Raw genomic sequence first — 19,883 nt, 5'->3', positions numbered from 1 at the left:
ACTAATGTTTTCATGTAGAATTTAATGTAGAGTTTCCATTCTGCCTTGGCACCCTACTATTACGTGAAGCTTTGCAAAGCAAATGCAGATGCAAATCAGCATGACTTCTTTTACTTCTGATAATGATCACAGCTCGCTCCCCCTTTAGCACAGGCTGGGAATATCCTTCATGTCACGCATCGTGATCGCGCTGTGCCAGAACAGAACAGATTCCAAGGCTGGGTGATTGCCTGCTGTTGACACTTGCTGGCTTCCTATTTGCAAATGCATCTTTTGGTGCTCTCTTTTGGCAGAATGAGAGTTCTCGTCGTCCCTGCATGGACTACAAAACACTTGGATCACTTCTTCGTGTGACATGAATAAAATACCTGTTTGAGGGGGAAACACATGGAAAAGGGGGAAGAAAGTGCACAAAAACTTTGTTTACTCCCTTTGTACGCTTAATAAGGTTGTAGCTGAGGGTTTTTTTTGTTTGTTTGTTTGTTTGGACCAGGCAGTAAGCCCATGGCAATATGCCCTTTAATGATACCCTTCAATATCTACAACAAAGGTTTTCATGGACAAATCAATGGCATTTTTGCAATGTATTTTCATAATCTTTCTCTACTATTTGTATTATCTACAAAACAAGGTACATTTATGGCTAATAATTCGAAGTGGCTTTGATTAGGCAGGATTTGCATTTAGAAAGGTTAACAAAAGTTAACAAATTTAATACCGTTTTAGCAGAAAGATCAGAAGCTGAGGTGTCTTTTCAGTTTATCAGTGTTCCCTGTAGTTTGTTGCTCCTATCAGGTGCCTGAAGCCATGAGAAGTTTGATGCTGAAATTTGCAGGAGTTCAAGCAACCAACTTTGGATATATAGAACAGCCAGAGAGTTTTTGTAGATTTGTGTTTAAAAGTGTGTTGTGAATATAAAATGAAGGATCAGAATGTATCAAAGCTGTGTATTTTTTAAGGCCATAGTGCTTTTGCAGTAAGTAAAGAAATGTGGTTGTTTAACTTGCAGCATAAGGCTGTATTTTCCAAATGACTGAGGCTAAAGGTAGGTTGAACTTTCAGACTTCTGGCAGATAGCATTGAGCATGTGTTTATTTCCTTGTATAAAGAGGTATACTGTGCTGGATATTTACTGGGCTATGTATGCCTGGCTGTGAGGTAGTGGTTGGCTTCCCTTCCTGCATCCCTATTAACAGCTTTTGTTATTTGAACGAATCTGCTTTTTGCTTCAGTCCTCCATTATCCTTGTAAGAGATCTTCACTACCAATCTGGAGGTAGGGCAGATTAATTGTTGCCTTGCTCTAATTGTAGTTTCAAGGCGGTTTAATTGTATCTCACGAGGATGTTAGTTCTCGCTTCTGATGTTCAGGATTTTCAGTGCCCTGTTGGAGAACTCACCAGTCCTCTTGCTGTACTTCAGTGATCCTGTTGCAATGAACTGAGCTCTGCAATACCTGCCTGTTAACTGCCTCCCTGGTTATTTTTTAATGGAAGCACATCTGAGCCTGCAGGTTTCAGCCCTAGTTCTCGTAACAAGTAGTGCTTCTCTTGATATCTCTTACTGCCCTGTTATTTAGGCCTGTCACAGGAACTTAACCTTCCACCATGTTTTAGCAAATCCTTTTCCCCATCCTTTCCCTCTTTTTGCCCCTACAGTTTACTGTTCTGTACTTACATGCCTCTTATTTAAAAAATAACAAGCAAAAATTGAGCTATCTGTTCCTTGGGAAGAATGGGCCCTCTCTTCTTACTTCTACCCACAGCACGAGTAGCGTGCTTCCTTTGTGATTTCTCTGAACAGTGGTTTGTGCTAGTATATATGTGTTGCACTGGGAAATGTTGCTGCTTCGTAAATGTAGCAGAACTTCATAAAAAAGAATTCTTTTATTGCTTGAAGTTCCTTTACACTCTTTTACTTTCTACTTCCCTTGATATGTACAGCAACGTGCAAGAATTGCTGCTGTAAAATTTGTGGAAATTTCCTTCATTGCGACTGGAAGTATCTAGACAAGATCCCTCTGATAGACAAAAAAGAAATTAAACTTCACTTTGCAGCTGGCCATTATGTTGCAGCAATAGCATTGCTGTCATCTGGGTGCCTAGGGTATGTCTCGACGGACTTCTTCTCTATAAAGATTTTAAATAAATATGACAGGAGCCCAATACCCTTCTGTCAATTTTAATGTCATAGCAGCAAGAATTCAGAGCGAGTATACACAAGAGGTCTGTCTTCTCTTCTGAACATGCAGGTTCATAATAGGAATGCCACACTGGTTAATACAAAATTTTGCCATAAAGATAGAGGATGAAAATTAGAAAATGGTTTGGCCTTTTGATAAATTAAAGGTGTTCTCTTTACAGCTGGTCTTTTTGCTTTCTTAGTGGTGATAAAACTCAAAATGAATGGGTAGGTATTTGGTATGAAAAAGCTGCAAACTTTTTTTTGCTGGTTGAAGGTTTATATGTATCAGTTTATAAAACAATCTCAGGAAAGAATGTGAAAGGAGGATTATAAATGAATACAAAAACAAGCAGTACAAAATACAAAAACAAGTGTCCGGAGTTGTTACGGCTTTTTGTTCTTTGGGTTCATAAACATAACTATCATGTTTTGACCAAAAACCTGTAGTACTTCCCCTGACTGTTTTTTTAATCCTCCATCAGAGACTTAATTTTCACTGGACCCCAGCATGTTTCTGGGGGCAGAGTCCTGCCTCACCACTTGATTTGCACCTGCCATATGGAAGGGAATCACTACAAGACCGAGAATATGTGGCCACAGACCACATATTGCAGAGGTTTTGAGCTATTTCTAAGATCACATGAATTCAGAAGAGTTTACCTGAATCAGGCAGTGCATCATCTTATGCTCCAGACTGCAGCAAAATTTGGTTGCTACAAATTCCCAATCTTCTTATTTACATGTGAAGTGATTGTGCTGTAAGTTAGAGGTGTGTTTTAGGAAAGCAGCAGGTTTGGAGCAGTGTTACCCGTAGTCCTCACTCCTCTGAAAATAAACGATTTGATGATTAACTTGCCATTGTGCACAGTTAATGTGTTACCATTAAAAACAAACAGAAAGCTATTGATTTGAGAGCTAGTCTTTGGGAGCTAAGAGACAGAGGCAGCTAGAGGTTGAGGGAATAGAGGATGGGATCATTGCCTTCCTTGTACCCTCTACCAAAAAGTACCATTAAAAATTTCCTCTTGGTTCCTGCTCCTGCAGATGTTGAGCTCCCTCTAACCACTTGCTTTTGTAGTTAAATCTAAACGGAGCTGTTTTGTACTGAATTCTTAAAATAGTCAGCATTATGCAGTAATGCTGTAAGTCCCAGCAGCCTGGAGAGTCTTAGTAGTGGGAAGGGACGTAAGGAAATGTTATAGAAGCATGAACTGAAAAACAAACAAAAGGATATATATTTTTTTTTTCAATTGAAATGTCTCATATTTACAAAATATTTCTTCAAAATGTGAACATTGGAAAGAATAAGCCATCAGTCACACTACTTTATGAACTGTCCTGCACTATAGTGTTACAAATGCGCACACCTGGCTGTGTGTGTGTGATGGAAGGTGCATTTACTGCAGTAATTGCTATTTCCATTTTTTTTAATTGTTTGAAAATCTCATTCTGGCATCATATCCATTAATTTTCAGTGATTTACTGGGATTCCATTGCTCTGTTGACATCTGCAGAGTAAAAATGACCTACCGAATTGGTAGAGTTCTCCACCTTTAGATGTTGATGGATTTCTAGAAAAGCTATGTCCTATCTCAATAGGAAATTATTAATTAAAATGTTTGTATGTCCAGGTACACACAGGATGATAGAAATGGCTCTTTGAAGTGTACAGGAGAATCAAGGGTTCTTCTGATTATTTTTTTTTTTTCTAATTTAACTTAGATTGATGCTTAGGTGCAATTTATTTTTAAAATAAATGTGCTTTACTTATGTCTGTTGTCCCTGATTTCAAAGGTAAGGAAGTTGATAACATATTAAGTCAACTCCCGTTATTATGTTGTCTCTTTTAATAATATCCAGACAGTAGCCAGAGGTACTACCACTATGCAGATGTTTTGGAGAAGCCGTGTTCTTGCTGAGGACACCCCATAGCTACAATTACAGAAACATAACTTCAGACAGCGCTCTAGCAAGAAATGCGCCACCAGGTAGTGGATACGATAAAATGAGTCATTTTTACAGTCTTTTTATTTCTGTTGTCATCTGCATGGAAACGACCAGTGTAAAATACTATTGCAAACGACTGGTATGAAGTACCAACAGTATTACTGCTGTTTAATGAATTTAAATTCAGCTGAGACTCTAGATGCTTGTTTTAATTCCTCAGACCGATCTGTTTGTCCTCTAAAAGCAAAGCGAAGAAGCAGAGCTATGTACATGTCACAGAGAAAGGTGCAATCTAAACATGTTCTACTAAGTGTTTGATAATGAATGGTAGAAACCAATGTAGCCAAGCGGTTAGCTGCCCTCTTGCAGGTGCTATAACACTTGATTAAGGAACAGAAGCTCTGTAGCTGATATTAATACATGCCATTCAAACAAATGTACCAGGATGTGACAGATCTAACAGACCGAACTAGAAAATTAGCAGTTGTTTTTGTTAAATTAACAGAAAAATCGCTAGAGGTATTGACATTCAGGGGTTTTTAGTTGCTTGAAGACTCCTACATCCCATTTAAATGAATGTGTACTATTACAGAACTGTATTCAGATTTAACAGCACATTGATCCGTTATCCATTTGAATTGCCACAGATTTTATTATCACTTAAAAATCTGGACATTTGTTTCACAGCGAGTGAAAGTTTAACATCCAAGAACTCCTCTTGAAATCCTCAGACTGTAATGCTTTAAATCCCATTGCTATTGATTTCTTCAGGGTCATTTTGTGTGTGTTTCCTCAGTATGAAGTTCCAGTCCCATTGACATTAGTGGAAGTTCTGCAGTTGATTTTAGTAATATCAAATGTTGACCTTCTGGATTAAACCCTTAAGATAAATAAGAACGGAAGAAACCATCTGTTCTGACTGTTCAGGTGGCTGGATGCTTCTAGATGAAAAAGGAAGATTCTGGCTGTCCTAGCACCACAGATCAGCAGCATGGGGGTAGCAATGGTAGCAGAGGAATTAAGTGGTTGCTTCCTGGCAGGTCAGTGGAGGTTGTTTTCTCTGTGGAGAAATTCAGTTTCTCAAAGTTCACTTAAACAAATAGCATATAGCAATTAAATAGCAAATAAATTAAATATATTCGTTTAAATAGCATATTAAACAAATTGCATATTTTTTTAAGTGAACTTTGAGAAACTGAATCTCTTTTTTGAGAGCTTTGTTCTGTGCCTTCTGTCGTATTAAAAACCTAGCTGGGCTAAGTTCATTAGTGACTAGTTTTTTTTTTTGTTGCTTGCTTTTTACTATTAGAAATAAGCTGTTAAATTGAAAACATTTTTTAAACTCTGTCTTCTGTTGCTTCTTTATGAGCTCTAAATACAAGAATACAGAAAGCATGATTCCTTTGCTTCCTGCATCTGAATTAAGAGGATGTTTTTGTTCTAAGATTTGCTGGTCTCATTCCTATGACAAGATTCATTCCTCTTGAAATTGCACTTGCCACTGGATGGTAAGGAGGATTGTGTCAACAATGTTGGAAAGGTTTGAACTAAAGCATGTTCCTGGCCAGGCGACTTGCACAATCTTCAGCCTGGGATCTTACAGTGCAAGACATAACCTTCCAAAGCACCCTTGGTTGTGCTTGGAGCCTTCCCAGGTGTGGCATTTTGAAATGGGCAAGAATTTTGTCATGATCTCTTCTGCTGCAGGGGGAGCTGTGAATATCCACAGGAGTAACAAAAAAGCTGATTTTTGTCTGTGTTGGCACTGGAGAGACTCATGCAACAGTAAAGCGCTACTGCAGCACGGAAACTGCGCCGCATGTGTAGTGCACAATTGGGTTAAGGAGGCTTCTTGTAATAGTGCTGTGGATGTGGGAGATGGTGTAGTATTTACATACATGAATATGCATACGTGTCTCTCTGTGTCTAGAGTGTCGTTTGGAGTAATAAGGAAAGATAATGCAATTGTTGAAAGCGATAGAGTGAAATGTGCACGTCTGCTGCATTAGTTAATGGCTTGAGGCGTGTGAAGGCGAGGGTGAGGTATGGCTTCTAACAGCTGTGATTGGGACGTTCTGGGCCACTGCTGCGTGTCTCTGCGATGAACAAATTCACCAGGACAGGAGTGAGAAGCCTTCAGCCTTCTTATTAGCTTCTAACTTCTGCATCCCCTTCGTCGCACTCACATCACGTATTCCTAGTGCAGTGTCAATGGCATTTTTCAAATTCTACTCCATCTTCCATCTGCTACAGATGTTGGAGGACCTGCAACAGTGCTGCAACTGAATAATGTATCTCTGATGCTGAGATGATGTAGTGCAGGCCCATAGTTGTCATATTCTCATTGTGAAAGCGTGTTACCATCATGGGAACAGATTCTGAAATGCACTTAACTGTGTGACTAGAGTGAAAAACTTGGTCCTCTCTTCCCTTAGCACCATGGGTCTTCGCTGGCCATCCATTTCACAAATGCTTGAAGTCTGCCCTTCTTAATTCCTTATTTTAGAGTTTCCTTTGAGTTATCAGCATTTAATTATTACTTGCTTTATGTCAGTTTTCGTAGCTCTCATTTTTCTTTTTAAGGGGCTACAAATGCTATGTGGGCTAATGCTGCAGTTAGACGAGGTTGAACCCTGAAATACAAACCAACTGTGGACTGTTTCTAAATCCTCTGAGCCTATAGAAAAGGTGAAATACTTAAGTCTTTGTTCTGTGATCGGAAGAAGGCAAGAAAGAAATTTATTCTCTTTATAGCTTGAACAACAATGTAGATGAGAGATTGTGGATAGCGATCTCTCTTTCTCAAATAATTCTCTCCATGGCTAAAACATGCACTAAAACCAAAGATGAATGAGATTGATCTGGTGAGATTAATCAGGCCATATGCTGTGGCAAGTTGATGGTGATTGTAAGAACAATGAATGTCAATCAGTTGCTATCAAATGTAATGGCCAGTGATTTACCATCTCATTAAAAGATCAGGACACACAATTTGCTTGTGTATGAATAGCCAAGCAGATAGTCATTACAATGTCCTGCTAGGGCTTTAGGCTCTTCCTATGCAGACAAATGCAAGCTTTAAGGAAGAAAAGGGCTGAGCAGAGTGGAACCTAGCTCATGGGATATATTGGGACAGAAACTAAACACGTGGGGACAAGAGAATTGTTCTCGAAAAGTAGGGTGTGGCTGTATGTGCATGTATGTGTATGCCTGAGTATCCATATATATAAATATATATGAGCACACACATATATATATCACACACTTCAGTTCATCAAGAGGAAGCATTGCTTTTACTTGTTTTAGTATCTGCCACAGCACCTGGATTTCTTCAAGGGTGTATACGTACTGTACAGAAAACTCAGAGGTTCAACAGTGCCATCCTGTGGGTGATCTTAAAGGTTTGAAAGTTATGGCAGATAAATAAATGACCTCAACAGGATAAATTAACATGGAATATCAGATACTGTACGTCCCTGCGCAATCAACTAGCATATTTCCCTCTGGTAGTCAGTCAGGCTAATTATTACTTTTCTGTCCAGAAAATTAATAACCTAAATGCATTACAGCCAATTGGAAAGTATTTCAGGCAAGCTGATGAGCAGTGTGCTTGTTAGTCTTTCTCTATTGCTGAGAAATGTGCTTTTAATCATCTCAGTGTGTTTTTAATCATCTCAGAATTTATTTTTGCAGACAATGCCAAAATTAAAAGCAACCACGTAAATTCAAATAAGCACCGCTAGAAAGTAGTATCTGGACATCTTTAAAAAGGAATTAAACTAAGAATAGTTAGCTTTAATGTTTCATAACCAGAATATATGAATTTCCAAGTAACCTTGAAGATTAAGCTGGATGGTTTGAACAACTTGCCAAAATGGTTTTAATTCTAGAAAGCCAAGGGCGAGATTAAAGTCAGAAGTTTTGTTGACTGAAGTTGGATTTCTGACTAGAGTATTTTGAGGACTTTTTGTTCATAGAGCGACTGTTTTGGTAGGCACAAGGTATAAAACTTGCTCTAATTAGGGAACAGTTGGGGGATCAAGGGGTGATTGAACATACTACTTAATGTTTTTCACTTTGCTTGCCTAAGCAACTTGTTTAAGAGAGTGCATGGTGTGTTTACTTGGAAAATGAGCAAAGAAATAGAGGGCAAGCTGGTCAGTAGAAGGTTATTCTCCCTTTTCAAGTCCTTGCTGTTTTGGGGTGTTCAAGGGGCGAGGTGCTGTCTGCATGCTGCCTTTGCCCAGCAGTGTTGGTGCCTCTCCAGTCGGCAGCAGGTCTCTGGCATTGCTCCCTCATGCTCCATAGTCAGGGAGGCCAGCTACAGGTCAGTGCATGCCACTGGGTGGCTTGAGAGAGGCAAGGAAACACAAAAAATTCACCATCGCTTTTTGATAGTTAAAAATTTTGACATCATCTGTGGTTTCTAAGTCTCTGAAAAACATGTCATGGCGTTATTTCATGCGTCTGTTTGCCAGGTCCCTCTAACAGCAGATGATGATGACTGGTAAGAGGACAAATAATTATTTCCCACAAAGAGGAAAAGACAAATATGAGCTACACACGTTTAGAAGATAATGCAATTTAATGTAGTTTTAAAGCAATTACTGGTTTTGTACCTATTTTGAAAAAAAATAAGTAATTCTAGCCTAGCAAAGGACTGGCATGTGTTCAGTTCTATCCTTTTGAAAGCAGGCTAGCCTGTTTAAATATTTCCATACTGGGAGTCCTGAGTCTGTGCTTATACCCTGATCTACTGTACTGAGATGAATTCTGGATGAATCAGATGTATCAGGAAAATAATCTCCTGTGATATCTAATCGAAGATGGAGAAGATAATGAAATATCAAAGTTTAACCTCTGTGCGGGTGTCTTTTTGTAGACCTTGTAATTTCAAGGTTAACTTGAGACCCAGAATACCAGCATTTTTACAACTTTTTCGTGTTTCTATACTGATGTGAATGTGTTAAAGCTGTATAAATGTCTAATTCTGGCTTTGAATCTCCTTAAACTCTTGGTCTTAATGTTGCTTTATTTTCAGGAGGTTCTGCATTTAATTCTCTGGTATTTTAAAGGTGTCTGCTATTACAAGTTTTAAATGCATGTCTTTTACTTTCTGCAAGTGTTATTTTCTATGTATACTATAAAGAAGATAAATGGGAACAATATTCTCCAGCCTTGCGTATACAGAGCGCAAATAGGTCTTAGCTCTTTACTCACGTAGAAGGTTCTGCATGCCCTCTTGGTTATTTTTTCCATCTTTATTTCTGCTCTGATTCTTTTGTTATGGTGTTCCTGGACTGAATACAATATTTTATACAACATATATTGTGAGGTACTATGTTTACCATTGCTTTTTCCTGTTCTTTATTTGTTTTAGTGTGTTTTCATTTTTCCAATTGCCAGTGATTATTGAGTGCTAGCTTTGATCCATGGTTCTATTTCCTAGTTAGTCATCTCTAAATGCAGTCTTTTATTCTGAATCATGCTTTGAGTAATGCTTACCATCTTTTATCCAGATCAGGACTGCCACTCAACCAGCCACTGGAAACTGGCATCAGATCCACCCTGTCAAGTAACACGGTGCTAGGCAATCCAGGTGCTGCAAACAGGGCAGAGGCTGGGCTCCTTCCTGTGCTTTGGACCACTCTTAAAAAGTTGTGTAGTCTGTATATGTACGTAGCCTGTGTGTGTGTGTGCATACACTGCACAGATTCAGTTAATGACTATAACAATCACTATTTACTTGGAAAACTGATTAGTTCAGTTTCTATATTTCAAACGGAATGGGATAAATAACCACCTCTGCATGTTTTCCGTGGGCTGTAGGAGATTCCACAGTAATGCCTTTGTGTTTGTCTTTACAATATTTCTGTCAGACTTGAGCTCAACCAATCCCTCTGAGGTGAAGACGTAAGATTTTAGTATTATTAATGCCTCATTTCATCTAGTTAATGATCTTTTCAAGTATTCCATTTACTTGCAATGTCAGATAAAGACCTTATTTAAGCTAAGTATTATGAAATAATGGAAATCTTTATTTTATGTGAATACAATCAGGATAAATGAATCTAGTGGAGATTTGGAAGTTAAACAGGTGCCGTTCTTAGCAGCGTTGCACATGTAAAATCAGGGTAAGTTCTTTGAGCACTGAAATCTTGACAGATGCGTTCTCTTCCTCTGTTATAATAAAACAAGTGTTCGCTCTGAAAATATTGACACACAATAGCAGTCTGGGAAAATACACTGTTGTATTCCTACACAACATCAGCTAAGGCTATCATTTAATGATAAACAAATGTGTGCATTAAATAGCTTTAAAACATATATTTGTAAACAAGTCCAATTCTTGTAAGAAAGTAATTTTTTTTTGCTTTCTTGCTTACTGATGCCTAAACAAAGGAATGCTGCATCTTCAAAACAACATCTGTCAAACCAATTTTCATCAGATTAAGTATATCCTCAAAGCAACCACCACGGCTTACAAAATAGTAGAAATGTAGGTTGTGCTTTACATAAAACACCAATAGAATTTAAAGCACTTGACAATGTTTTACAAATGTAGCAATAATAGCCTATGCATAGTCTCTAGTTTTATGTCTATTTTTGGTAAGCTCTTTGGAAGGATAGCAAGTGATGTTGGAATACCACAACTGCACTAGATGTCCTGGAGTGTGATTATGAAATTACGGGCCTGGCAGCTAATCTGTATCTGACAAAGCCAATGGTTTGAGAGTCTGGCAGTGGAGATTTGATTCATACTTTAATTTCATTTTTAATGAGAGAAATCTTTTTGCAGATGATCTTCTTCACAATAAATTCAGTGAGTGATTATCCAGGTCTTTCTCTGATCAGTTGAATTCCTCATTAGTATAGGTGTATGATTATAGATGCTCTGGGCTGATTCTGGTTCAATAGATCATCTGAGATAATTGATAATATTAAAGTTTTAAAGATTTTTTTCTGGGACAATGTGATCTAGTAGAAATTAGGAAAAAGACGATGGCTCTAACATAGAATCATAAGGATACAGGTGCATTCAATCATTCACGTTTCTGGCCAGCCTTCTGTCTTTTTCCCTGCTAAAGAATAATTAACGTATGTAAATGAGCTCAGTGGTCGGCTGGTGTTACTTCCACTGGAGTGAAGTGTTCACTTGTTGGCTTTTGTAATCAGTTAACTACAGAGGTGAAGCTTCATTGCGGCATTTATTGAGTGCAGTTGCTCAGGTCAGCCAGAAATTAATGCAGGGTTTTCTGAGGAAAAAAAGAAAAAACAACGAAAGGCCTTTTGGACGGAGAGTAGAAGTGCTTGAGCTGGAAGTCAGGTAAGCATTCTCATTAGTTCCCATTGGCTGGAAATCTAGCACAAAGCAAGAGGAGTTCAATCAAAAATCCACAAGGAGGGCAAACAAGGGTGAAAATTGATGTCAAATCCTTTCCAAGTACGGCTGGATGTAGGTAGGTTTTTACATCTCTGGTTTCCATGTAGGTTGTTCCCCTTGTGTTCTGTGCCATCCTAAAATGTTCTGCGTTAACTTTAGGCAAGTTGGCATAAGGCATTCTGGTGACTACCACACCTGTGAGTCCTGATTACTCTCTTATTCTTAAGATAGTGCCACTAATGACAGTCCCAGAACGAGCTGTACACAAACAAGGCTAAATACATTATTTCATGATAGAGTTCAAGGTACATTCTTCATGTACAAAGGATATAGTTCTTACCAGGAAAATGGTATTACTGATTTCTTTTCATCTCTACAGGGAGATGTCAACTACATCTGTGTTACTACCTGAAATGTAGAATTCTGACTGGCTTTTAGCATAGCTTTTTATGAAAATGATCCCTATATGACCTTCAGCCTAATTCCTGAGACAAAAGAACAGACAACTAAATGAAAAATAAGTACAGAAACGTACTGTATATTCTATCTCTGTCCAACTTTGTTGTGTACCCAGGGAACTTAGCACTTGTGAGCTCAGGCTCCTTGAATATTAACAGCATTACATTCCTAAACAGGATACCAGAAATTCTGAGAAGACTTAAAATATACAGTGGGAAAAGCTCAATTTAAAACAACCATTATGCTAGAGGTTCCTTCTGGTTTTCAGTTTTGGCCAAAACAATGAAACATTCAATTTGTTTTTAAAGCAAGAAGTATGGCATGGTGGTGGTTAGACAAGCTGTAGCACGTTCAGCAAATATAGGCTCTTTTCAGGAAATGTTGATTTGAATTTCATGCATCACCCAAGCATAGTGAACACTCAAAGGTCATAGTAAGAATATAAGAAAAAAATCAATCGGATTTGAATTTCTCAGTCTAATATCGTTAATAGGGAAACAGCAATTTGTTTGATATTGCATTGAGTATGATTAAAGCCAGATCCCATGTGTAATTAAAGAACTTGCTATGTCTTTTTTCTGTTTTTGCCATTCATTTCCTTTATACTGTCGTGGTGTTAGTTTATGAATGGAGCTGTCAGCCACCACAGTACATCTGTGTTTTCTCAGAGTTATTTCTTTGAGTTTGTTGGTCGCCATACAAGATATCTTATCCAGACTGTAATGTACTAATTGGCTCAGTACAATCAGGGTAAAATGAAAGTACTTTGCTGTTGATCTTTGCTTGATATTAGTTTATACTGACAGAAAATTAGATTGAAGAGGTGCTAATTCAGCTAACAAAATACTCTTTCTCATTGCAGGAAGTATCACTGGTACTCTTAAATGGAACTATTATAAAGCAAAACTTTTTTTCCCCCTTTTTCTAATCCTTCTACTCTTTATCACTTTTTAAAATTTCTAGGGTTGGTGAGTTTTCTTAAACATCTGGAGACTCTAGCAATACCATGACTTAATCAGGGCTCAGGTGATATTTATTAGACCATTATATCAAGGTATCATAGTGTGCCTTAACTTCGCATAGCATCATACCAAAAATCTTTACAAGCTTTCTATTACAGAGATTTTGTGAAGCTGCTGCTCTTGATCCTGTTGCAGACTGCCACGCGGGTGTATGGTTTTACCATATGCCACCAAAGTTGCTGAGCATATGAAATGTAGATGCTATGGCAATGTACACCACCATATGTGCTTGCCTGTCTGCAGTTCGGTCTTCTTGTAGAGGTTGTCAGTTCAGTAGAGCAGTGGTCCAGGGAATCTGATTCCTTGTGTTGACCAAGTGTGAGTTGAATTCTACTGTTGAGTCTGTTCCTATTGATGTGAATGGAAGTCTGCAAATCAGAAAGTGGAGCAGAGTTTGCTTTATGTTTTTTAACATTTGTTTTATTGTGGACATAGTTCTCCTGTGTAATAGAGTAGATAAATATCTGCTTTAAAGTCTGTGATTTAAAGTATTAGGTCTTGTTTTTTCTAAGACTCGGAATCGTAATTCATTTGACTGACTTATATAAAGTTGGATTTTATTTTATTTTCCATAACAGCAGCAAGTTTAGTCTCATTGCAGTTTCCATTTTTTCTTGCAATACAAATATACTAAGCCCAAAGCATACTGGAGGCAGCTCATATATAAAATTGGACGATTAATAAACCAATGGAACCAAACCAAGACTCTCAGCTTTAAGTAACAAAGTAAGCTTTCAGACTAGCCTTTCACTGCTGTCTCTCAATTAACATGAAGTAAGAGCAGTCAAAACATACAGGTCTGTATCTGTGTTCTTGGCTGTAATAAGGCAAAAGTCATTGGAAGAGGAAATTTTTCTTATTTGAAACATTAATTGCCAAAAATGCCACTTTTTTTTTTTTTCATTTTGTGTGACATGCTTTTGATTTTTTATCTTCTAAATATTTGGTGAAAGTAATCCCTTTTATTTTTTTTTTCAGCCCACCTAAGCCAACGGTGTTCATCTCTGGTGTCATTGCTCGGGTAAGATTATCATTAAATTTCTTTCAGCCATAGGAAAATGATTGTAGGCTTTTCAGAATTATTACTGATCAGAACAAAATTAATCTTTTTCATTCCCCTTTCTCTTTTATTATAAAGAGCTTTATGGTTTCTACATTTGTTTCAGTCCCTTTGAGCATTCTGTCTGGGTTTTGTGTGAAATTGAAATTATTGAAATGGCTTCCACTGTTTTAATTTCAGCACTTAAAGTTTATTGGATCTTCTTTTCATATCTAAGGCAGATATTACTGCATTCCTGTCTTTAAAGGCAATTGCATGTAAGCCTGCTGCTACAGTTTGACCTGTGATGAGGAGCAGCACTTCTGCCTGTGGTGGCACATGTTTGAAGACACGGAGCTACCCTATGTGCCTTGCGGTACAGGGAGTTCTAGGTGTTTGTTCCCTGACCTTTAACAACAAGGAAGACCTGGAAATCCATAAGCTTAATCATCAGTATTAACAAGCCATTAATTATCTGGTCAGTAATTCGTGCCTTGTGTATAGGGTTTTTTACCTTGGCTTTACATGATGGTTATCACTAGGGTGTGTAAGGTGGTTTACATGTCTACAAACAAGTCAGAGAAGAGCTGCACTTGCATCTTCTGTTTGAGACAACAGGGTGTGAGGGGTCAGAGAGGTATGGAAAAGGCAGAACAGCATCAAGGGGAAAGAAGGTAGAAAATGTTAATTCTGAGAAGAGGTGTTTGAAAATTAGAAGCAGCTTGGAGCAGAGAACAAAGTAGAAAAAATATAAAAAGCTAACCTAGTGATTAAGATAAAAATAAAATGCTGGCAGAGTAGAAGTAAAGAATTTGGAGTAGGTCGGAATGGGGTCAGGTGTGAACCAGGCAATCTGAAGTGTCTGCTTTATACAAAATATTTCTGTGTAACACTGTCACCCCATGAACCCATGGAATACAGACTGTTTTTGCCTGTGTTTGTCCCATTTTCCAAACAGAATTTGCAGTGCTGTTCTCTCCCTGTCACTGAGGACTGAGGGAAGTTGTTTCCCACTGCTTTATGAAAACTTCATGGGACTGACCCTAGAAAAGAAAGTTCTAAGTTGCTGACATGAGGATTACATGTGAACTGATACTGTAGAACAGTAGCAAGTGAGAACTAAGACTAACAGACCTTGTTAGAAGAGCAAGTTAAACTTAAAAGCTAGGGAGCTCCAATATTTGAGTCAAAAGTAGTTTTAGATCCTGCCTTTCTTCCTACAGAACTAGCATTTCTACAGTTGGTTTTCCTGTGCAGGTCATTTCTCAAGCTGCCTTAGATTATTTGTGAAATAGTTCCTCTTTCTTGCTGTGTTGTGAAAACCAAATACATTGAATAGATCTGACTCTACGGAGACAGTGAAGAGTGACTTAGCACAAGCATCTATTAAATGCTGAAGATAAAATGTTTTGTTTTATTTTTTCCCATTGGATTGCTTTAAGATGCTGTGTTCTCTGGTGCTATGTACATGTATAATTGGAAGAAGCTAAATCTGTGCAAGTGAAACTTTGAACTTGTCTGAAAGAATAGCAAGATACTACGTGTACAGGGAGACTTAGAGGAATATGTGGCACTGTTTTGCATCTGCTCTTTACATTTAAAAAAAAAAAAATTATATCCACTTGCACTGGAACATAGGGATCTAAGGTGTCTTAAATTTTTCCTGATGTGTTCTTCAAACAGGGTGATAAGGACTTCCCTCCAGCTGCAGCTCAGGTGGCTCATCAGAAACCACATCCTTCTGTGGAAAAGCTTCCTCACCCTCAACACGTCAAGCAGCATATTCACCAACCTCGCAAGTGAGCTCTTCATCAAAATCTCAGACAAACTGCCATCAGTGAACATGTTTGAGAGAAGACAATGACACTTAACGATTTACACTATCAAATCTGTAATATTGACGCCTAAAATGATATTCTGTTCCTTTTACTTTAATTCCAAAGGGCTAATAAGAACGAAGACATTCAGTTGATATACTAGATGGAGAATTTTCCCCTTCTCTGTTTAGTATTTGCTGATCAAGGGTGGGATTTTTTGACAAGACTCTCTTACTGCCAAGACAAAACTTTAGTATGAATATGATTAATGAGCTTAAAGCTTGTACTTTTAGTTCTGGCATTACAATAGCAGATAGTTATGTAGTTTTTATGCTAAATCAGTACGGAACAACCCTCTTGTACTGGTACTTTTATTATCTGGAGGGAGTTTGTGTGTGAGACAGACAGATTCCATAGATAGCTTCCTAAGATGTTAGGTGTCAGTGGCTGTGCCCTCTGATTTGAACTAGTGAAATGATAAAAGGGTCCAAATACATTCTCAATTGGATAGAAATCCAGTTGAATCCTCTTTCTACCCCTTCGCACTCATAATCTTGCTGAAATTCTTCAGTGCAGGCTCTGCACGTACAGAGGTCTGTGGAATGGAGAGGGAGAAGCAGTCAGAGTTTCAAGTACGCTGCTGCTGTAGATGACCGATCTGTGATCTCATGGGTCCCGCTGCGGCCTGTATTTTTATGAGGTGGTAATTTCTCAGTTCTAATAACAAGCTGAAGCAGTTCAGGACCTTCCAGAGCTGAACTTAAAATAAACTGAAGAAAAATCTGGTTTCTTTTTTAAATTACACTTTGAGATCACTGTTGGAAGATAAGTGGTAACATCATTAAATGTGTTTAGGTTTATGACCCAACCTCTGTTGTGCATTCTTTCTTTATTGTAAGGACAATAATATGGTACAAGGGAATAAAAGTTACCTTTAAGATAAAGCAATTGGATTAGGTTAGGCCACATAATCACATCTTTTCATTACACAGTTCAAAAAGAAAAAAATCACAAGCTCTATCATCTTCCTTCTACAACTCATCTCTATAAAACCCAGGAAAAATATTTTTTTAAATATTCCACCTACATTTTTAAAGTGTACTTCTGTTTTTAACTGACTATAAATACAATGCAGGTTTTAATGCCGTCTACGTAGGTTCATAAAACTTCTAACATCCTCAAAAACTGGGTACAGGAGCTAGCTCTGCAATCATTTACCTGCCAGCTTAGTTAAAGTTTGTCATCACTTGGTGCTTTACTAGTTCATTTATGTTTAAAACCAAATATTAGGAAAAACAGTGAAGGGGGGGTTTCAAAACAATTTTCTTTAGGATTTTCCTTAAATATCTGCAGTTTCAATAATTATTCTTTGAATAACTGATTTAAAACAACAATTCTGTGAAATATGGCCCATTTCACAAGCAAAATAACTCACTTCATGTAGGTAAAAGGGACCTGATACGTCCATCTCTTTGTAGGCTTGAAATGGAAAAGGTGTTCTACAAAGGATAGGCATGCATGCATATATTTATTCTGCACCCAGGGAGGGATGTACAATCCATGTATGCAGTCCTTATTTTCAATTTAATTAGATGACTACTTGTCTTAGAGAATGAGAACATTGGTTTTAAGAATTATTCTGTATTAGAATATGCATAATTTTTAAATATGCTTTGTTTCTGATGTCGGTACTTCTGAGGCCTTGTTCATTGCCACTCATGAGTGTCTGAGTGATTCACAAATGAGTAATTTATTCATAAAGGTAGAATCGTTGAACCTTGTGGAATATTTATGTGAGCTGATGCACTGGCAGGAACATTTGCAAGATTCAGGACAGCAAGGGGTGGCATCTCATTGATAGTGCATGGGCCTATTGATTGCACTATAGTGCATGGACCATGATTGGGAATGACGTGGATGGGATTCAGCTCTAGTTTTGTGTCTACATCTAAAGTAGTGTCTACACTCAAACTGTAGACAATAATGTAGTCAAAACAGTCAGTGTGCATATGACGTGACCAACATTTTCAAGACAACTTGAATCACTCTCGACTCTATTAACTGTAGTGGAAAACTAAATGTACTTTGGTATAGTTGCACAGAATTTTGTGGGGCTGGATACCTCTACTCTGTGTCTAGTAACAGCAGGTACAAATGTGTGTTTCTACCTTTTGCAAGCAACACCGTATTTCTAGCCTTTTATTAAAAATTGCGAATACAGGTGCTTTTGACTTACAAACTGCTCCTGGTTGTTAATGCAATATATATATACAGCATATATAGACAGTATCTGAATTTTGTCTGTGATTACTTAGATGGATATATATACGTTTGTACAATGGAGTATGACTCCCAAGATAGCTTTAGTGCCTTTTAGAGTGCAGGAATTCCTATACAGTTAGAAAATGTCTCTGTATGAAAGCATATTCTGTTTTGTTGGAAGGTATCCATGTTGATGCATAGGTTGCCTTACCAAAGTGTTACCTTGCTGAGAATAAAGAATCATAACTGGTGATCTGGATTGTCTACTAGTGATTATTATACTGGTGATTATTATACTTTCTAAGTAAGTAAATATGTCACAATAACATATTGCACAGCAGGTGTTCAGATATTAATATTAAATGATTTCAAAAGAAATTTTCTGGGACTGTCAAAGTGACAATAATGCAATAAAGCATGAGATTGTATATTGGGCTCATTTTTCTATAAGCACAGTGCAAATCAGGGTGGAGTTTTGTGGGTTTTATGGAATTTTAGTACAGAATGCCACAAGACTAATCAACATTTTATAGTTATTGAAAATTATTAGGAGGTTTTATGACATAGTGGATGAACTGTTTTTGAATTCTTCCAACTAGAAGGCAAGTTGCTGTCTTCCACTATGAAATTGGAGCTTCCCCACTAGGTCTTTGCCAAGGTATAGAATCTTAGACTGGTAATAAATCAGTATGGTAAAGGAAATGAGATTTAACATTTTCTGCTACTTTTCAAGTCCTAGTCTTCTTTCAGAAATGAAAATTTTATAACCAGAAGAGTTGGCAGGCTTCCTGTAATACTAGTGGTAACATTGCATTGTACATGCCATTATGCAAGTGATTCACATAAGACTTTGGATAAGTGACCACAGGGTTTTTGGAAGCTTTCTGATATTTTTGGCTACCTATATTTAGTATATGGTTAGTGTGTATATAATAAACATAAAGGATACCTCACAGTACAAATATGATAGACTTGCTTTATTGAGACTATTACAATATTAGCTCCTTAGCCTCAGTAGTCATGTACTACATTGTTCAAAAACTGTCTTCTTTCATTAAATTTTGGAAAAATACTTGGGTGTGACATCTGGCATGCTTGTTGATTGAGTTGTCCATAATTATTCCAAGTACCATGGCCCTGTTTTCAGCAGTTAGTAGTAATTAGAGTTTATTTACTTCTAATTTTAACAGTATGGCTTAACATTTTCTCACTGGATAGACTGAAACGGAAGTCTTAGACTCTTATTCATGGTAGTATAATTATTACGTGCTCCTTAACTCTTTAATGAAAATGTTCCTAACAATATCTTTCATACAGAGGTGAAGGGGATGGTTTGCATGTAAGTTTTTGTAACTTTAGAACAACATTATTCTGAATGAATGCTTACAGTCTTCACAGAGGAGGAGGGTATCACAGAATCACAGAATCACAGAATTATCTAGGTTGGAAGAGACCTCAAGATCATCGAGTCCAACCTCTGACCTAACACTAACAAGCACTGACTAACACTAACACTAAACCTATACTTATTGCTAAGTTCAACATCTAAAGGTCTTTTAAAGACTTCCAGGGATGGTGACTCCACCAGTTCCCTGGACAGCCCATTCCAATGCCTCACAACCCTCTCAGTAAAGAAGTTCTTCCTAATATCCAACCTAAAACACCCCTGGCGCAACTTTAGCCCATTCCCCCTTGTCCTGTCACCAGGCATGTGGGAGAATAGACCAACCCCCACCTCTCTACAGCCTCCTTTAATGTATTTATAAAGAG

The 19,883-nt window shown here is 37.7% G+C and overlaps 2 protein-coding genes and 1 long non-coding RNA gene across 3 annotated transcripts in view; 1 reads left to right on the top strand and 2 right to left on the bottom strand.

Moving 5' to 3' along the window:
- DAP (death associated protein) overlaps positions 1–18,366 on the top strand; it is a 46,542-nt gene extending 28,176 nt beyond the window's left edge. The window contains exons 3-4 of the mRNA XM_027451733.3: positions 13,974–14,016; positions 15,718–18,366. Of these exons, the coding sequence (XP_027307534.1) occupies positions 13,974–14,016; positions 15,718–15,837 (163 nt within the window). The 3' untranslated portion in view covers positions 15,838–18,366. The remainder of the gene's footprint in view (positions 1–13,973; positions 14,017–15,717) is intronic.
- LOC119715871 (uncharacterized) lies at positions 3–3,144 on the bottom strand. Its single transcript, XR_005263315.2, has 2 exons — positions 2,844–3,144; positions 3–368 (listed from the first exon to the last, which is right to left on the bottom strand). It is a non-coding gene; the product is annotated as an uncharacterized lncRNA (long non-coding RNA).
- Positions 13,243–19,883, bottom strand: part of ANKRD33B (ankyrin repeat domain 33B) — a 62,387-nt gene continuing 55,746 nt past the window's right edge. The window contains exon 6 of the transcript XR_011807712.1: positions 13,243–13,363. The gene's annotated coding sequence lies outside the window, so the exon portion shown is untranslated. The remainder of the gene's footprint in view (positions 13,364–19,883) is intronic.

Source organism: Anas platyrhynchos, chromosome 2 (genome assembly GCF_047663525.1).
Source record: "Anas platyrhynchos isolate ZD024472 breed Pekin duck chromosome 2, IASCAAS_PekinDuck_T2T, whole genome shotgun sequence".
NCBI classification, from domain to species: Eukaryota; Metazoa; Chordata; class Aves; order Anseriformes; family Anatidae; genus Anas; species Anas platyrhynchos.
Note: the sequence above shows the minus strand (reverse complement) of the source record. Positions and strands in the feature narration are given on the sequence as shown.